The sequence below is a fragment of the Hippocampus bargibanti genome, linkage group LG08 (genome assembly GCF_051943395.1).
Source record: "Hippocampus bargibanti isolate YZ-2025 linkage group LG08, ASM5194339v1, whole genome shotgun sequence".
In the NCBI taxonomy this organism is placed as follows: domain Eukaryota; kingdom Metazoa; phylum Chordata; class Actinopteri; order Syngnathiformes; family Syngnathidae; genus Hippocampus; species Hippocampus bargibanti.
This window is the reverse complement of record NC_142741.1, coordinates 23,557,409-23,577,825: the sequence shown is the minus strand read 5'-3', so window position 1 is coordinate 23,577,825 and position 20,417 is coordinate 23,557,409. Positions and strand designations below refer to the sequence as shown.

General features: G+C 41.4%; 1 protein-coding gene across 1 annotated transcript; it reads right to left on the bottom strand.

The window, feature by feature from the left end:
• Window positions 1-118: 118 nt before the first annotated feature.
• LOC148894853 (follistatin-related protein 1-like) lies at window positions 119-20,295 on the bottom strand. Its single transcript, XM_089002016.1, has 11 exons — window positions 20,162-20,295; window positions 19,980-20,036; window positions 8,252-8,353; window positions 8,045-8,174; window positions 6,804-6,836; window positions 6,505-6,635; window positions 4,184-4,305; window positions 3,822-3,934; window positions 2,698-2,808; window positions 2,534-2,628; window positions 119-1,359 (listed from the first exon to the last, which is right to left on the bottom strand). The coding sequence occupies exons 2-11, from the start codon at window positions 20,034-20,036 to the stop codon at window positions 1,318-1,320; spliced, it is 936 nt and encodes a 311-aa protein (XP_088858142.1). The 5' UTR covers window positions 20,162-20,295; the 3' UTR covers window positions 119-1,317.
• Between the last annotated feature and the right edge of the window lie 122 nt (window positions 20,296-20,417).

Here is a 20,417-nt window from a genome sequence, read left to right as displayed (position 1 = left end):
CTGACACTAGCGATAATTCCATAGAAATTGGCTTCGTCAGTTTGCAAACTTTTCAGATGCTCTTTGTTATTTTTTTAGTTTACAAACATGTGAAGTTAAGACACATTGAATGGATCAATTTACGCGGTGTACAAAGATTTATTGGCTTTCATACATATTCCTTTTTGTCATTTTTAGTGGGATCCAAAAATCTCCACAAGAATTTTATCAGTATGAATCAAAAGTCACAACCAAACATCAGCAAAATAACGCTCAGTCGGTGGCAAAACAATGAAAAAAAAACATTGTGCAGGCCAATAAGTCTAGTGGCGCTATGCTTTCTACTTTTCTAATTTAGACGCAGGGTTTTTACAAATCAAAACAACTACAAAATGAAACAGCAAATTTCAACAGCACACACGCACACACAAAAAAAAAAAAATCCGCTTCATGATGCACCGACACTACTAGGCTAGTCCTTTTGTAAAGGTTGATTTTGAAAGGTATAGTGCTGCTGCTGCTGCTGGATCCAGAGTAATTTTACCCGGAGATCTGTGTACAAAACATCTTCAACACATCTTTGGTTTCAGACTTCCCCATGTTATGTTAGTATGCAGTCTTACCGGGCTGCATCTCGGCCTGCAGTGCCTTTGAAACTGCATTTTTTTTCTGTCTATGTGTCTATCTGTACCTGTAAAGAAAATGGTGGATTTCCGTTCTGATGCAAGATCTCTGCGTGAGAGAAGCTGAGGAGAGAGATCTACATTGTATGGACAAAAGTACTAATATGACGTACTTTAGTATGCGAGTGGGAATAGGAACATCATGAGTTATAACTCAAATGGCTACAACAAAACTATGCTTTGTTTTTTTTCTTTTGCTGCAGAATGCCTTATATGAAGTTAAATACCTCAGATGGTGTATGGATGGACCATAAAAGCAAAGAGAAAGATAACCGAGTGCATTGGTTGAGTACACATTAATCGCTAGCCGTTGAATCTTCCCACTACCTTGCTTCTACCCACAAAGCAACACTGCTCAATCGGCATAACACGCACATCCAGATTGTTTTGTCCTTAAGAAATGCAAAAAATACATAGTAAGAAGTGTAGAAGAGTAGTTAATACAATCAAATATGACAGTACTGTACGCAAGGGAATCATAAGATAGTCCCTTGAATCAAACATCAACATAAACACTTTGATACTGTAAAAATGTATAATAACAATTAAAATAGCAGAGAAAACACAGTTGCGACAACAACACCCGGGCTGCAAAGTAAGTCAAGTATAGAGGAACGGTGGTCGTGTGCATCCTCTCTTTGGGCTGTGTCTGCATTTAGGCTTCCTTTGTACTCGCCTTCATTTTCTCCACTGTTTCCTATGGTAAAATAAAGATAAAGAAGAGGGTCCATATTGTAGTGGTATAAAATAATTTCATCACCATTGCACCCATATAAAAAATATTCAAAGGTCTGTATGAGGTAATTTAGCTTGCGATGGGAATGCTGTTGTGTTATGCATCTGAAAGTTGGTCAGATTGCCCAATTTTCCCCATGTTCTATCTTAACACGTTTACAGTGAAAGGACAACAGACGTCTCCGGACAAGTTGTGTCCATAATTTGTGAAATGTCTTCTACTGAGCGCATTTTACAAAGATTCCACCGCATATAGCTATATTTTACGTTTTAAGAATATTCCGGAAGTCTTGTTTTTGAGTTGGTGACGAGTCCTCACGTTACGTCACTGAAGGAATGCCCTTGACCGAAAAAAAAAAGACACATTGTAGCAGTCCTTCCATCACGTCAATGCATTTTGCTGTACTTGTTTGGTCTGAAAACTGTGTTGCACCAAAAAGAGGCAGAAGAGGGCGACAAAGCTCCGTGTAAGGAATTAATCAGTTGCACAGGTGTTGGTCATCTTCATCAGTGGCAGTTAAAAGGACTCCCGGCACGACCATTCGTTGTCGGGTCATTGTATGTGTTTGCGTCACGCTGTCAGGTTTGTTTCATCTTGGCAGATTTTTACTCATGGTTTTCTTTGATACTTTGTACTTTTCTGTTCGGATGACTGTGATGTCTTCGATTTTGTCCCTGCTGATTTTATTTTAATACAATTTGTCAAATACATCCTGCTGCTCCCTCCTATCTGCTTTTTTTGGGATCCACAACCATCACCACCTTGCAAACCGTGACATCATGACACTAAAGGATTCCAATTTATTCGTTTGTTACATACCACTGTATACTCAACAGATTTAGTTTATACGGTAAATGCCCATAAACATATTTTTTTTGCTTACTGCCATGGTATTGATAGCATGGTTGTCCTTTGGATACAAATTGCCTCTTTCTTGTTTTCCTGACATGTGTGTTTTGTTACGGAAAAGCTTACATCTGCAAATTTGAAGAGGATGTTATTTTGCAGGCTAGGCAGTTTGCGGTACCTTAAATCTCCTTTGTCAAGAAAAACACATTCGCCTTATCCGGAAAAAGTCAGATCCTTGGGCTAGTTGGTTTGCTAATAATAAAAACAAAATAAAAACAAAAATAACCTGGTGTTTGTTCAGCTCTGCCACACGGAGGTCCCACTCTTCCTCTGTCATTTCCACACCACCGTCTATAGACTCATCCACAGCGGCTGCCTTGTCTGCACACAAAGTGAATCAAACGTGGTCAGGTACCAAGGAAATAAGCAAATGATTGTGTTGTGGTTTACCTGTGCAGGTCATAGCGGTGCAGACCCAGTTGCCGCATGCACACACGCAGCGGTTACACTCCACCTGGGTCTCTGCACCGTCCTCATAAGTCTCATCTTCCAAAGCACATTCTGAGAGAAAGAAAAAATCCAACAATAGAGAATTATTCTCTCTTTTCAGAAAGTAAAAATAAGTACACAGGCCGCTGCCAAATGAGAGACTGGCGCAATTTAATAAATTGCCAACCTGTGCATAAAAGTGTTTTGGAAATGCCCTTTTTTGTACACATTAATTAAAAAAAATAAGTCTCAAAAAGACATGTTTGGGTAGGTTTAGGATCACTGAACTTGAAACTTAAACATTAACTAATCTGAGGTTACCGTATTGCTGCAAATTGTAGTTTCTACCTTAGCGGGACTTTTTTTAAACTACGGTACACAAACAAATTAGCACATTTGTTCAAATAGATGCCACTTAAAGGACAACCGACGCCTCCGGACAAGTTGTGTCCATAATTTGTAAAATCACTTCAAATGACTTCTATCTACTGAGCATACTTTACAAAGATTCCACCGCATACACTGTAGCTATATTTTACGTTTTAAGACTCGCGTTGAATATTCAGGAAGTCTTGTTTTCGAGTTGATGACGATGCCTGACGTGACATCTCGTCTGGATCGCCCCCTGACCGAGAAAGTTCCACACAATGCATTTTGGGTACTTTGTTTGGTCTGAAAACTTTGTGTTGATGGCGAAATTAGAAGGAAAACACATAAATAACGTGATTGTGAATCGTTTTGTTGCACAAAGACTACTATTTGATACTAGTATACACAAATCAGCCAATTTCCAACGGAGCTTGGGCGCCATTTTCTGGGACGCTACATTGGAGTTCAGATGCCTCAAAATGAGACGGAAGGACTTTTATAATCGATTGCAAACATTTATGTTTTCCTCTTCAGAACTATTTCAATCATATTTATAACTGCATACGCTTGGTTCATTAAGTCTCATATTTTCCCATTGGTTTTAAATGTCCATGTGATTGGTCATTCTACTTGTGTGTCTTGCCATTGACTTGCGAGCGGCCGATAGAGCTACACACGAAAACAAAATAATTGATGGGATAGTGATGTCAGCTCACTCTTCTCAGGAGGGTTGAACCCGGGTTTCAGGCAGTTGAGGAACTCATCAAAGCTCAACTTCCAGTCTGCATTCTCATCAGATAGCTCAATGAGGGCATCAACGCAGAGACTCCTGGAGAACATAAACACACATGCAAACTCACTATTTGGAGCAATATAACTTCGCAAGCTCTCATAAGGAGGCCTCGAAGAGTATAGTTTACACTGGAATGGACAGACTTCAGTTACGCAGCCAAAATAGCACCGGGGCACATCGTAGAGATATACGCGTGCAAGCTTTACTTGCAAAGTTAGCACAGAGGTTAAATAATGTTGAAAATAATCATTTCTTTCAAACGCTATCATGCAAGGAGACACTAACCTTAGCAGCTTGTTGCTCTCCTGGTCAGCGTAGGACTGCATCTCAGTCGCCACAGTCTCATTGTGTTGGATGAACTTGAGCAACTCGGAGGAGTCCAGCGTAGAATCGCCGCTGTCATACGACTGGGACAGAAAACAAAAGAGCTTCATAGATGTTTGCATCATAGAAAATAGAATTTTGGCATCTTTATTTATAACTGGACCGACAACATTATTACGACAAAATTGTTCACATGCTGAGTTACCGCAGCACTTGGATTTTATTCAGCCGTTTTTTATTAAAAAACATTGACTTTACAACCGCAATACTGGAGGTTAGTGATCAATGATGGCATATTTGTACAACTTCAGGTTATACCATGCCAAATCTCTGTCTTAAAGGACAACCGTTGTGTCAATAATTTCTAAAATAACTTTAAATGACTTCTACTGAGTGTATTTTGCAAAGATTTCATCGCATATAGCTCAATTTTATGTTTTAAGACTCGCGCCGAATATTCAGGAAGTCTCGTTTTCGAGTTGATGATGATGCCTGATGTGATGTCACATCAGGAACGCCCCTGACCGAGAAAGTGACACACAATGCATTTTGGGTACTTTGTTTGGTCTGAAAACTGATCCGTCTTGATGGCGAAATTAGAAGTAAAACATAAATAACGCGATGGTGAATCGTTGTGTGTTGCACCAAGACTACTATTTGATACTAGTTGACACAAATTCCCAGCAGACAAATGAGCCAATTTCCATCTTGTGTATTTTCTGGGACGCTACATTGTCATCCAGACGCCTCAAAATGACACGGAAGAACTTCTTTAATCGATTGCAAACATTTATGCTTTCCTCTTCGGAACTATTTGAATCATATTCATAACTGGATGAGTAACAAGAAAGCATCTTCTCCGAATCTGAAGCCATTGTTTTGATTCTAGAGCAAGGCAAGTCCTGGCGTGACGTCACGAACAAGGGGGCGGGACCTTCTGAAACTCGGCATCTCCGATGTCATTTTGACATAGTTTTGGGAGACTTTAACTCATTTTTATTGGTGTTTTGCATTTGACTAAAAATATCAGCCTGCGTGTCTTGGGTATTTTAAATGTTTCTCTGATGTCAGTTAGGAAACAAAAAAATGGTGTCGGTTGTCCTTTAAGTCAAGGACCAGACGAGTAGCGCATCATTATGCCTCAGTAGTTTTAAAACACAATACAATACATATTGATTCATTGACAATAAAGATGACTTTGACTTTATATAGTGCTTTAACAACAGCTGAAGATCTAACAAAGTGCTTACCATGGACAACTATCATATAAGGGAAATAAAGCAATTATAAAAGATAGTAGAAAGCACCAGGTTGTAAAACAAAGATCAAGTCTGAATCATGCTGAGTCAAAGGCCAAAGAGTGCAAGTGAGTTTTGATGCGGGTCTTAAAGGACAACCGACGTCACTTTTTTGTTTTTTAACTGACATCAGAAAAACGTTTTATAGCATCTAAAATACCCAAAACACGCAGTATGATATTTTTATTCAAATGCAAAACACCAATAAAAATGACTTAGTGTCCAAAATCTGCAAAAAATGGAGCTGCGAATTGGGCATTTTCAGAAAGTCCCACCCCCAGTTCGCGACGTCACGCCAAGACGTCTTTGCCTTGCTCGAGAATCAAAACAATGGCTTCAGATTCGTAGAATATGCTTTCTTGTTACACATCCAGTTATGAATATGATTCAAATAGTTCTGAAGAGGAAAGCATACACGTTTGCAATCGATTAAAGAATTTATTCCGTGCCATTTTGAGGCAACATTGGGGGGAAATGTATCACCAAAAAAGAGGCAGAAAATGGCGACCAAACTCCGTGTGAGGAATTAATCAGCCCGTTTCCACAGGCTGATAAATTCCTTACATGGAGCTTCGTCGCCCTCTTCTGCCTCCTTTTGGTGCAACATGACGTTTTCAGACCAAACAAGTACAGCAAAATACATTGACGTGATGGAAGGACCGCTACAATGCGTCTTTTTTACGGTAAAGGGCGGTCCTTTAGTGACGTCACGTACGGACTCGTCACCAACTCAAAAACAAGACTTCATGAATATTCAGCATGAGTCTTAAAACATAAAATATCGCTATATGCAGTGGAATCTTTGTAAAATACGCTCAGTAGAAGTCATTTGAAGCCATTTTACAAACTATGGACACAACTTGTCCGGAGACGTCGGTTGTCCTTTAAGTGTGATGTCTCTCCCCTTTGAAATAATCAGTATGAAGTTGCTGCACCCCACTTCAAAGAAGGATGAGGACAACGGGTGCAAAGCATGTGGCCCACCTTGAAGTACTTGAGCAGGATATCAGAGAAGTTGGAGCCCTTGACAAACCAGCCATCTGGGACAACCTCGGTCTGAAGCCACTGGATCACACGGCCCCTCAGCTCATTGCGGTCTGCGGCGTAGCAAACCACTGCGGGATGGGGAAGATTCTATCGGTCAAGACTCATAAATAATTAATTGTGTACAGTTTACAATTCCTGGAATGTGTTAAGTATTTTCTTTGTTAATTGACCATGCTTGTGCAGAAAACTGACGGATACAAATACACTAAATGTGTAAAAATGCATGGAACACCCACCTGGGCTGGCAGCTGCCTGCTCGCTCTTTTTCTCTAAAATGGATTAAAGAAAAAAAAGGGGGAAAGGCACAATTAAAATCCCAAGACTAGTTATGATTAAATGCTGACATAGATTTCGTGGCCAAAGGTCTGGTGAACAGACGGTGATATAAGTGACCTCTCTGAACAAACTGTGTCAAAGTTCAGATCAACATTCAGGCTATCAGGGGTGTAAAAATAGCGAGGGCGAGCAGTTAATAGTTCACTCCTGATGGGGAGCTAATATTACAATCTGTGAACAGATTGAAACACCAAGCAAGCCTCGCCAAGTGACGATAGCCTCAGATGGCGATTATCGGGAGAGTAAAGCACGTGACACCTCTTTAGAATGACACCTGACTCTTTTTTTCCCCCAAATACAAAGCAACAAGTGTAATTACCGCGGTTTTAGATGATGTAGAGATGGATTGTTTAACTTTCCAGTTGACTCAGACATGTGATCGTTTCACGATATTATCTGCATACAGTGAGACCTCAACTTACAAACACCTTATCTTAAAACTTTTCGTCTTACAAACGTCAAATTTCTGAAAATCAAACCTTATAATAAGCACTATTTTCATAATACACACCCACCACGGCTGGCGGAGTGATCTTCGGCGGAAGCACACGACCGAACAGCACCAACAGTCCTTATGGAAGGTGACTCTCCTTCCATAAGCCATCAATGACCATCAAAAAGGTAAATAAAACTTTATTTTACAGCACAGTTTATTTCTTTGATTACAGTCCTCATGTAATGTGCCTCTCTTTCCAAACAGCAATTCCCTTTGACCTTCGACCTCCAACGCAATTCCATCAAGCCATCAATGACCATCACAAATGTAAATAAAGTGACTTTACGATACAATGCAGTGTATTTCTTTCATTACAATGCAATGGCACATTTATTATACATAGAATAAGGTATGTTGTGTGTAGTTTTAAGGCTTATTTAGTTGAAAAGCATATTTTATGGAGACCCGGGAACGGATTATTCCCATTTTAATGGTTTCCTATGGGATTTTTTTTTTGAGATACACACTTTTCGCCTTACACACTCTGTCTGGGAACCAATTAAGTTCGTAAGTTGAGGTCTCACTGTAGTTATGTTCTGAGGCGTCACACAAACTCATTTCACCCTTTGTTAGCCATGTTGCAGCCCGTTTTGTTTTGTCTAATTTTAAACTAAACTTTTCACTTTGCAGGAATCGATAACATACCCTGGCAGTGTCCATCGTAGGCCACTTGGATCGTCAATCCACTCAGACAAGCATCCCTGTGCAGCTCACAATGGTTGCGGTAGGTCTTCCCATTGCTGCCACATACTGACCTCTTGTGGGGCTTACAGCTCTGGAGGGAGAAAAGAAGCAAGGGACATGAATTGCAAACAGATTTCTTATCACTTTCCCTATCACTCCCTCACTCACTTCTATGCACAGGCAGCTGGGCTCCCCTTTCTCACTGACAGCACACTCCCGGCCTGCCCCACAGAAGACATTGGCACATACTTTGCTCTTGCTCTGCAGCTCCTGAAATAAGAAGACAACATTTTGTTTAACACATATCTGAGATTCTAATAACAGATGCGACATGAAACGGCTGTGCCTTCGGGGCTGGAAAGATCGTCATGATCACATTTGTAGTTGTTAAGATGCCAGTTTGAACAAAACGCTGTGGAAGCTTTATATACTTAAAGGACAACCGACGTCACTTTTTTCTTTCTTAACTGACATCAGAACAACATTTTATAGCATCTAAAATACCCAAAACACGCAGTATGATATTTTTATTCAAATACGGTCAGGGGGCGGTCCTTTAGCGACGTCACGCACGGACTCGTCACCAACTCAAAAACAAGACTTCCTGAATGTTCAGCGCAAGTCTTAAAACGTAAAATATAGCTATATGCGGTGGAATCTTATTAAAATACGCTCAGGAGAAGTCATTTGAAGCCATTTTACAAATTATGGACACAACTTGTCCGGAGACGTCGGTTGTCCTTTAAGTGTGATGTCTCCGGACACCTCCGGACAAGTTGTGCCCATAATTTGTAAAATCACTTCAAATGACTTCTACTGAGCGTACTTTACAAAGATTCCACGTCATATAGCTATATTTTATCAACCGCCTGTGGTTGACGTGTATGCTAATCAGCTATAGGCAATTTCTTCTTTTCCTTTTGGCTTTTCCCTTCAAGGGCAGCGAATCAATGTCCTCCATCTTCAGAGGTTTGATCCGCATGTTTGTTTTGGCCAAGCTTTTACGTCAGATGCCCTTCCTCACACAACCCTCTGTATTTATCCGGGCTTGGGACCGGCACAAGAAGACTTATGTCCCTTTGTGGCTACGGAACAAGCAAGTCGCTCAGTAAAAAGCTCCCAAACACAAATCAGCTATAGGCAACGACAGTACAGGGCTTCTCCTGTAGGGGGCAGTATATCACACGACGTGAACTGACTTGGTTATGATTTCAGCCTCAGCGTGTTGACATGTTAAAAGGATGACAAGACCAATATTCGCAGTTTGTTTGTTTCGCCATGACGTCTTTTCTTTCTTTCATCTTTTGTTGACTGCTCCATCTGGTGTGTCCACACCCAAGCCCCTGCTCCTTTAACACCCTCCAAAAACTACCAATCTCAAGCAGCAAATACTCACACTGGCTTTATGACCGTCATTACTTACTTTATTCTCTATTTGTGTGCCTTTGTGTGTATCTGTTTCAGCGCACTGAAGTGTAATTGTGGGGTTTTTTGTTCTTCCACATCTGGAGTCTTGTGTGTGCTTGTGTGTGTTTGTTTTCCTTTGTGCTTGTTCCCATGCAATCTTTTTTCCCCTTCCCTCCCCCTCTCTAAGGCGCTGTTTCCTGTAACGAGAATAAGGCAGAGAAAAAGTTGGCCCTTCCTGTGCTACAGCACACGTGAGCTTGTAGGCCACATTCAGGGTCTGGTATGCGGACTCAAACAAGGGCTGGATTCTTGGAGACACACATAAGCTCACCAATAATTGAATGCAACAAGATGGATAAACGGGTGGGGGCAGGACAGTGTGCGTTGGAGTCACATGCAAAAGTGGAGCAGACTCTAAGCTCCAAGTGGCGAGAGGAGCTTGAGGGAAATGGCGGTTCACTTCTATGCATGATTTAAAGGACAACCGACATCACGTTTTTGTTTCCTAACTGACATCAGAAAAACGTTTTCAGACCATACAAGTACAGCATTATATCCGAATCCGAAGACATTGTTTTGATTCTCGAGCAAGGCAAGACGTCTTGGCGTGACACCACGAACGAGGGGGCGGGACCTTCTGGAACTGGCCACTTCCGGTTTCAATTTGAAGTAGTTTTTAGACACTTTAATAAGTCAGTTTTATTGGTGTTTTGTATTTGACTAAAAATATCATACTGTGTGTTTTGGGTATTTTAGATGCTCTAAAACGTTTTTCTGATGTCAGTTCGGAAACAAAAAAGTGGTGTCGGTTGTCCTTTAATAATGGCATTCAAGCGACGTCTTTGTGCCTTAATGTAATGTGCATAGGTAGGCGCATATATTTGCTCTGCTCCGATGAGTTAGAAGGTCAATCAATAGCTCTATGGCGCCGATGTCACTCGGCAGCATATTGGAATTAATTCCCATGAGTGCCATGCTCCTTGTTAGTACGTAGGAAATAAACAGATGACTTTTGTCAGGATGAACTTGATCTTGAATGCTAAATCAAGCATAAGAGCATGAAATTGGAGGGTTTAATAGAAACATGTCTTTCCACCACATCATGCAAATATTAGATTTTAATTTTTGAATGTTCGGGATTTCGGTTTCACATTTTACCCTGAGCCCTCGATGTTATTGTGCTTTGATAGTCGACTCTGCATGAAAGAAAAATGAGCATGTGCAACGATCTTTCGGTCGTAACTGCAAACTCTCCAACCCGAACAGCTAAGTTTTGTGATTCATGGTAGAAAAAAACAAAAGCAACTTCGAGTTTGTTATGAAATATGTTTTCATGATGTAACGACACCTTAAATTTCTAGTTAACAACGATGATGGACAATCGTTGAGCTCATACAATAATGGTTTATATGTGCAAATAAGAATTGAATCACACAAAATTAGGACATTTGAACTGCTGTCGTGCATGAGATCACACAATATTTTCTCGTAACACGCACAACATCAGTCAAACAAGTCTCAAAAGATTCATCATGTTTTTTTCTTTTTTGTTCCAGAGTTTTGGGACATGGGAGTCACAGCGGTTACTACAGTGGACATCTTGTTAGCCGGCAGCTGCACATGTGTTGGTCGTTTTAATCAGTTCTTTAATCAGGACTCCTGGCATGACCATTCAGTGTCAGGTCATTGTTTGTTTCATCTTGTCATGTTTTACTCGTGGTTTTGTTTGCTACTTTGGGCCTTTTTGTTCTGATGCCTGTTGTTTGAGATTCTGTCCCTGTTGACTTTATTTAATACAATTTGTCAAATACACCCTCCACCTCTCTCATGCCTGCATTTTTGGGGTCCACCACTACCCACCGCCTTGCAAACCTTGACACATCTGATCATGTTATCAGATTACAGTGTGCATGAAAGGGTTAATCGTCAATAATTTTATGGGCTCCATTATGCTCGTGACATCGCCTGTATGAATTTTCGAATTAACGTATGAAAATTGGGTTGAAACCTTATCAAGCGTCTCTCTAAAATAAATGGTAGCGTCAGACAGAAATTTGGACTCCCAGGATGACTCACGGTGCAAGAATTTTACAACTTCAAAATGTGCTCCAGTCTTTGACGAAAAATTGTCACCACCCAGAACGTAAGGGATGAGGCGTACATTCCTGAGCTATGTTGTGCCTCAGTCGGGGTCCGGCCGGGTTCGCCGTGAGCCAAAATCTCGCCAGTATCTGGGTCAGAGTGTTTCCCTTGATATCCCCTCTCCTGCGTTTTTTTTTTTTGCCTTTGTCTCTCTGCCTTTTGGACGTTCAGTAAACATACGTTCCATTTCACAGTGCCTTCCCAAAGGACAACCCGAGACAAAATGAAAGACTCTCGCTAAGTATGAACCACTTTCCCTCTGAAAAATATACGCGCTCCTCTGCTAAAATCCCAACGCACAAGGGCGAAGCATGATACACAAACGACTTTTCATCCGTTACTGACGGACTGCAGTCATTAAAGCAGGAGGATTTGCCCTCAATAATTCAAGTACCTCTGGATGTTGTCTCCTTTTGGAACCTAATTAACTTTATACATCTCCAAAGAGACTCCAGCGTCATTCCTTGTGTAGTTAACAGCTTTGTGAGGACAGAAACACACAAACCACAAAATGACTGAATCTTTCCTTCTTCTTTCAAGCCTTGCTTAAAGGACAACCGACGCCTCCGGACAAGTTGTGTCCATAATTTGTAAAATCACTTTAAATGACTTCTACTGAGCGTATTTTACAAAGATTCCACGGCATATAGCTATATTTTACGTTTTAACACACGCGCTGAATATTCAGGAAGTCTTGTTTTGCCTGACGTGACGTCACTGAAGGAACGCCCCTGACCGAGAGAGCGACACAAAATGCATTTTGGGTACTTTGTTTGGTCTGAAAACTTCGTGTTGATTCGTGTTGATGGTTACACCCAGACTACTGTTTGACACTAGTTGACACAAATTCCCAGCAGACAAATCAGCCCATTTCCAACAGAGCTTGGGCACCATTTTGTCCATTTTCTGGGACGCCATTTTGTCCATTTTCTGGGACGCTACATTGGAGTCCAGACGCCTCAAAATGAGACGGAAGGACTTCTTTAATCAATTGCAAACATTTATGCTTTCCTCTTCAGAACTATTTGAATCATATTCATAACTGGATGAGTAACAAGAAAGCATCTTCTCCCAATCTGAAGCCATTGTCTTGATTCTCGAGCAAGGCAAGACATCTTGGCGTGACGTCACGAACAAGGGGGCGGGACCTTCTGAAACTGAAACTTTCTGAGGTCATTTTGAAATAGTTTTGGGACACTTTAAGTCATTTATTAGTGTTTTGCATTTGACTAAAAACTTCAACCTGTGTATTTTGGGTATTTTAGACTCTATAAATCGTTTTGCTGATGTCAGTTAGGAAACAAAAAAATGGTGTCGGTTGTCCTTTAAGAGCGTTTCACTCAAGATAAACAGTTGGGGTGGTCTCGTGTGTTTATATAGGAGCAAGCGCGGGCTGATATTAACCCCAGAGAAACATACGTATCCTGGATAATGAGCACTATGCAGCCATCTTTGCCTGTTAGCTTTCACCCCGCTACTTATTCAGCGTGAAAGGAATGCATCGACAAATGAGGTAATGTCACTCCAGTCTGCAAATTTATTTTCTGCCCACAGGGCCTTCTTGTCCAAGACCTCAGAACATAAAGAAGATGGGGAAACAAAGAAAAAGAATCAGTTAACATATAAAAGAAAAAGACGGAAAGAAGTCACTGACTTAGCTGAGTCACATCTGCTCGCAATTACACTAAACTAAGAGAACCAAGCCCCTACCCCCACACCCGTAAACACGCACCCACCCTGCCTGCCCATGTCACCAGCTTCATCCAAATGGCATCTGAACAACTCCCTTCAGTATTGCCGGCCTCAATCAAACCTGATTGATTTTCATTCTGTTCTCTGCATTTTTCAGCAACAGGGCGGGTGCAGTGTTTGGGGGAGTCTTTGCTGAGAACTTTGCTGAGAACTACGACTACAAATCCCTGGCTTCCTCGGCGAGATTTGCATTTTGAAAAAGTGGTTATCTACTTAAAGTTGAACAAGCACTTTTGAAGCTCGCACTTTTCCCAAGATTGTGCAATATGTCATTGTTGATCACATTGTCAATGCTTCACTGCGATGGTCTTTGTGTAATCTGGACCAAAGCGAGGGGCAGAAACTGTCACGGAAGATGCTGCCCTTCATGTGTTTTCTTTTTAACAGCCAAGCAACAATGCGAAATGGAACAAATTGAACTTATCCAGAGAACATGGTGAAAAAAAAATCTTTCCACATCAAATAAACCATTTTTAAAAATCAAAATGTTACGTGACCAACTTATGAACAGAGTTCACCCTCACCCGACCAACAGCGTCTCGCAGGCTACAAAACAGACAAAATCATTCACACTTATGGAAAATATGTGAGTCTTCAATGAATCTAAGATGCGTCTTATTGGAATGTGAGAGGAAAACATGGCGGGGAAGCTACATGGAGAAAACAGTCGCATATGAAGGATGGCTAAATTGTCAGCTTACGTCCAACCAAAGAAGTTGACGGGTGTTTGGTGTCAGTTGTTTAAAAGTAACGAGAAGCCACCAGTCCAGTTAATAAAGCTAGACGAAGACTCTTTTCGAGAAAATCCAATAACGAAAAGAACCGTGGGGACATGAATCCACCCCACCTCCACCCACATCATACAGCAGCCAAGTCTTACCTCACCCTGATCTTGCCCCTTCTATAATTGCTTAGTCCTTTTTCTGTTTAGTCCTTGCCCAGGCTGCATGACTGCATGTCGACTCCAAGTAATTAGAACGATCTGAGAAAGACAGAGGACAAAGCGTCCCCCCCCCCCCCCCACCCGTCAAACGCTCATGTTCTCTCCACCTGGGCAGATATTTTTAGCCCACCTCAGATGCAAGAGAAGCGCCTATGGAGTGCCAACAAGGGAACCGACATTTACTTGGGCATGTCTTGGTTGTTCTTTAGCCTGCTTAAAGTACAACCGATGCCTCTGGACAAGTTGTGTCCATAATTTGTAAAATCGCTTCAAATGACTTCTACTGAGCGTATTTTAATAAGATTCCACCGCATATAGCTTTATTTTACGTTTTAAGACTTGCTTTGTTTTTGAGTTGGTGACGATTCCTGATGTCACGTCACGGAAGGAACACCCCTGACCGAGAAAGGACACACAATGCATTTTGCGGTACTTTGTTTGGTCTGAAAACTTCATGTTGATGGCAAAATTAGAAGGTAAACACATAAAAAATGCGATGATGAATCGTTGTGTGTTGCACCAAGACAACTATTAGCTGACACAAATTCCCAGGAGAAAAATCACCCCATTTCCAACGGAGCTTTGGCGCCATCTTCTGCATTTTCTGGGTGCTACATTTCTGTCCAGATGCCTCAAAATGACACGGAATAAATTCTTTAATCGATTGCAAACATGTATGCTTTCCTCTTCAGAACTATTTTAATCATATTCATAATTGGATGAGTAACAAGAAAGCATCTTCTCCGAATCTGAAGCCATTGTTTTTATTCTCCAGCAATGCAAGACGTCTTGGCGTGACGTCATGAACAGGGGGTGGGACTTTCTGAAACTGGGCACATCTGGGTTCAATTTGAAGTCGTTTATGGACACTTAATGTCATTTTTATTGGTGTTTTGCATTTGACTAAAAATATCAGCCTGCGTGTTTTGGGTATTTTAGATGCTATAAAACGTTTTTCTGATGTCAGTTCGGAAACAAAAAAATGGTGTCGGTTGTCCTTTAAGCCTGACAAGAAAGCGCTCGTGTGTGCCTTTGCCATGACAACTACAATTTTCATAATCCATGGCTGATCTTCTGGGGGTAAATCAACCATTCCGCTCCATCAACGCAAGGAAAATGAGGAAAAATAGATGTGGTTGTAGAGGTGAGCAGGACCGCCTCCTGGTCCACTTTGCATAACAACTTCCTGTGTGTTGCTTGTTATTTCACACTGTACGCAACACTCGAGTTTTGCCTCAGCCTCTTGTCGAAGGCGATGCAATTTTTACCTCAAGGGCTCTCCATGCTGGCTCGGTAAATCATGGCATTTCAACTAAAATTTGAAAAAAAAAAAAAGATCACATTTTGTCCATTTGAAACAGGAAAGGCTCCGTAAAGGCTGACTTGGTCAGATAAACAAAATTGTTCACTGCAGAAATTCACATGTTTAACAATGAGGATGTTGTTTGTACTCAATGAAATAAAAAAATGGGCTCTAACAATGGGCAACAAAGACGAATTTAGTTCCCCGTTCTGTGCTTGTTTGTACCTTTCTCACGCAACGGTGTCCGATTTTAGTGGACATGGGCAGCATATGGCCAGAATCGAATAAACCCAAGTCAGAATCCAAAAACATCAGCTCACAGTTTGTGTCTACTCTCTGTATCACGGATCTGGGATGACGACGACAACAAGCTCATCAGACACACTAAGTGAGGCTTCTGCTGCAACTTGTTGACCTTGTGAAGACGGTGTATCGGGATGCCAGTTCAAGACCTTTTAGCAGCCAGAATACAGGTCAGATGTTATCTTGGTAACTACCTTTGGAGACAGATGCCTGCCCATTAACTGGCTAGCGGCTTCATCGGATAAACTGTGGCCAAAGCAAGACATTCTTTACTAATCGCCGCCCGGGAATTGAATAGGTTGTGCATACAATCGTGCATTCTTGAGGGCAGGCGGCCAAAGGTGGAGGGAAGCAACGGCGGAGGGACAAAAAGGGTCTGCGTCATTTATGGCCACCATGCAAAAGGTTGGGGTTGTTGACAATTTGAGGAAACTTTGATTCCACGAAAAATGGTCCTCGCCTTTGTTTGGTTGACAGCAAACAGATGGTCATATGAATTTTTGCCACGCACGGGGTATCACAGGTGTTGGTGGTGGTGAACCCCAAAAGAGCAGGTAGGAGGGAGCAGGGTGTATTTGACAAACTGTATTACCGTAATTTCCGGATTAGAAACCACAACTTTTGTCACAAGCCTGCGGTTCATGCAACGATGCGACCAATTTATGCATTTTTTTTTCCAAACGGCCGCCATGGGGCGCTCGAACACTAAAGGTAAGAGTGAGACGAGGCATTTTCGCGTTTGTTATGTTTGTTAAAGTCATTATAAGTGCCTTGCACGCTGGGTCAGAGAGGACAGTAATTTCATCTGTCCTGTATGTCATGCATATTAGCATATTTGACAATAGAGCTGACTTTGACTTTGATATATGTGCCGAGGAAGATGCAAGTTCAATGTAACTCTGTGCGAATCGTGTATTTAAAGTGGCCCTCCTAGTTGTATGGGGAGGCTTTGATGACCAGCGGCGAGAAATCGTTGACCAAAACTGGCCGCATGCGAAGTCTCCTGACGTATTTCTTCTGTGTCTCAGTGTCTTGGTATGTTATTGTATGCAGACCTGTTAGCGAGTGCTAACGTTTCTCACTTTTACCGGCATGTTTTTTACCAGCCCTGTTCGGGCCGTGTTACTACCGTAATGTTGTTTTGCTGCCACGTAACTGTTTCGAAAGATAAAGTTAAGGTCTATTATCAAAACGCAGAAAACTTTTTCTGTGTACTGTCTTTCTTTATAAACATGCGGTTGAAAGACAGGTGCGGTTAATATATGTACAAATGTTTTTTTTCTTTCCAAAATGTACTAGGTGAGGCTTATAATAAGGTATGCTTTTTAGTCCGGAAATTACAGTAAATAAAGTCAGCAGGAACAAAATCTCAAACAACAAAGCCACCAGAACAAAAAGGATTAAAACATGACAAAACGAAACAAACCTGTCAGGGTACAACAAACAATGACCCAACACTGAATGGAATGGTCATGCCGGGAGTCCTTTTAACTGTCACTGATTAAAACAACCAAATCCTGTGCAGCTGCATGTGTGACTTGTGGTTAAGAGGATATCCAACCAAAAGCCAGCTGTTCTACAGCTGTGCCAAATCAGGCCATGAACTCATTCACTGCCATTATTCGGGAATTTTGTTTTTTCATGCTTGGCTGCCGATAAAGCGCTGGCCATGGCCCTTGCAATGTTTTTTTTTTTTCTTTTCCATAAGGGCGGAGCATTTCCCTTTTTTCCGTGTTAGTGCTTTGTTACAGCTTCAGCTGTTGTTAAAGCGCTACATAAACCAATATGTACGTATTGCATTACGTCTGTGTAAGCTCTCAGTCGTACAGGAGTGGTCCATCGATGAGAACGTGTCTTCAGCCGTCATCTTCACTTCTTTGAAGGTGTCGGATGTTTCGTTTTGTATCCAAAAGCTGACGAAGCCTCTTGGATAAGAAGCGAAACGTCCGACACCTTCAAAGAAGTACAGATGACAGATTTTAATTAGCTGACGAAGCCTCTTGGATAAGAAGTGAAACGTCCGACACCTTCATAGAAATACAGATGACGGCTGAATAAACCTTCTCATTGATACGTATTACATTGTATTTTAGAAAGCCATCCTCATTTCAAGCTCATATAACTCCAGACTCATACAATTTAGGAATTAACTATTTTTTCTGATTAAAGAAGAGAGTCTAAGGTTTCTAACGCTGTATTGAATGTTTAAGTAGTCCTAAAACTCAATATTCTCTGTGTCCTGGAATTCAAGTGACAATGACAAAAACCCTGGCACTGGAGTGGACACATTTTTGCACATGTCTGGCAGGGAATGAGGTCAATAGCACTTGTGTGTCTGCTCTCCAATTTCCCAATTGGCAGCACGTCACGTCATTGTTCAGCTACATGCCATTGCGCTGCCACAATATGCTTGTTTTTCTCTTTGCAGCGTGACACTTAAAAAACAAGTGTTGAGCTATCTCTTGAAGGCACAAACAAACGCAAGAAACAAACAGACATTGACCACCCAAATGCACCGTTTGAACACCATTAGAGCAGCTGCCAGGCGGACTAGCATTTTTACACTCAAGCATCCACGAAAGAAGTGCGAAATGGAGGTGGAGCAGAACTGATAAATGTACCTAAGGTCTGACCTTCCTTCTGTGTTTTTCACAGCTGCCTGCCATTCGTGTGTCACTCTTTTTTTTATAGCTGAGATATTTTACTTTCCAAATCAAGCCTCTCTGGGTTTTCCAAAGAGGAGTTTCAAGGGGGAAATGTTTATTGTTCTGAACACCATTAGAATTTCGGGGATATTTTGGAAAACCGGTTAAGAACACTGCATTAAAGGACAACCGACACCATTTTTTTGGTTTTCTAACTGACATCAGAAAAACGTTCTATAGCATCTAAAATACCCAAAACACAAAGGCTGATATTTTTAGTCAAATGCAAAACACCAATAAAAAATGACTTAAAGTGTCCCAAAACTACAGTAAAGTCTCGTTATATCGATATTCAAGGGAGTCCAAAAAAATATCGATATAACCGGGACTATCGATATATCCGATATCGATATAACGAGACTTTACTGTACTTCAAAATGACCTCAGAAAGTTTCAGTTTCAGAAGGTCCCGCCCACTTGTTCGTGACGTCGCGCCAAGACGTCTTGCCTTGCTCTACAATCAAAACAATGGCTTCATATTTGGAGATGCTTTCTTGTTCCTCATCCAGTTATGAATATGATTCAAATAGTTCTGAAGAGGAAAGCATAAATGTTTGCAATCAATTAAAGAAGTTCTTCCGTGTCATTTTGAGGCATCTGGACGACAATGTAGCTTCCCAGAAAATGCACAAGATGGCGCCCAAGCTCCGTTGGAAATGGGCTGATTTGTCTGCTGGGAATTTGTGTCAACTAGTATCAAATACAGTAAAGTCTCGTTATATCGATATCGGATATATCGATAGTCCCGGTTATATCGATACTATTTCTATGCACACACGGAGAAAATTACATGTAAACAGGGTCGGATATATCGATAGTCCCGGTTATATCGCTATTTTTTCGGACTCCCTTGAATATCGATATAACGAGACTTTACTGTAGTAGTTTTGGTGCAACACACAACGATTCACCATCACGTTATTTATGGGTTTTCCTTCTAATTTCGCCATCAACACGGATCAACACGAAGTTTTCAGACCAAATAAAGTACCCAAAATGCACGACTACAATGTGTCCTTTTTTCAGTCAGGGGCGTTCCAGACGTGATGTCACGGTAGGTATCGTCACCAACTCAAAAACTAGACTTCCTGAATATTCAGCGCGAGTCTTAAAACGTAATATATGCGGTGGAATTTTTGTAAAATACGCTCAGTAGAAGTCATTTGAAGTGATTTTACAAATTATGGACACAACTTGTCCGGAGGCGTCGGTTGTCCTTTAACTATAGTACAAAGTCATGCCATCAACTATTTGGACTTGATCTGTTGCCCTTAATATTTCTGCATGTGTTTTTTTGATAATACATTTTTAAACGTGGAAGTTTAAAGCGCCCAAACTTACCTCTGCGCTAGAGAGAGTCAGGGCGAGCAGAAGGAACACAGCTACACGCCGTAACATCTGCTCGTATGGCGAAAACAAAAAAAAAGGCAGATTTAGTGAGCTTTAAATATCGTTTCTTAGTTCAACCTACTTTGAAGACATGTTCGTACACATTTGAGTGCGAGTCGAGTTCATTAGCTTACCGTTTAAACAAAGAGCTTGCTCGGCGAAGGAGAGACGTGGGGCGGAGAGGGGATGTTGGTCGGTCGTGAAGGCAACAGAACCGCGACTTGGAGGAAATTTGAGCAGCTTGGAGGAATTCGACCAAATCCACTGGTCTTTCTCCTCCTCTCCGAGCTAAAGAGCCAATAAAATGTCTGGAGGGGGAGGAGGGTTCCTCCACAGTGGAGGAAGAGGTGGTGGAGGAAAGGATGTGTGGAAGACCACCCGAACAAGCCG

What these genes read in the sequence shown, in the direction of transcription:
- LOC148894853 (XM_089002016.1), bottom strand. Translation starts at nt 20,036, where the DNA reads ATGTTACGGCGTGTAGCTGTGTTCCTTCTGCTCGCCCTGACTCTCTCT. An exon ending in CACCGCTATGACCTGCACAG is followed by an intron (nt 2,629 to 2,697) that starts GTAAACCACAAC and finishes CTTTGTGTGCAG; the next exon opens with ACAAGGCAGCCGCTGTGGAT. An exon ending in CAGAGCTGAACAAACACCAG is followed by an intron (nt 1,360 to 2,533) that starts GTTATTTTTGTT and finishes ATTTTACCATAG; the next exon opens with GAAACAGTGGAGAAAATGAA.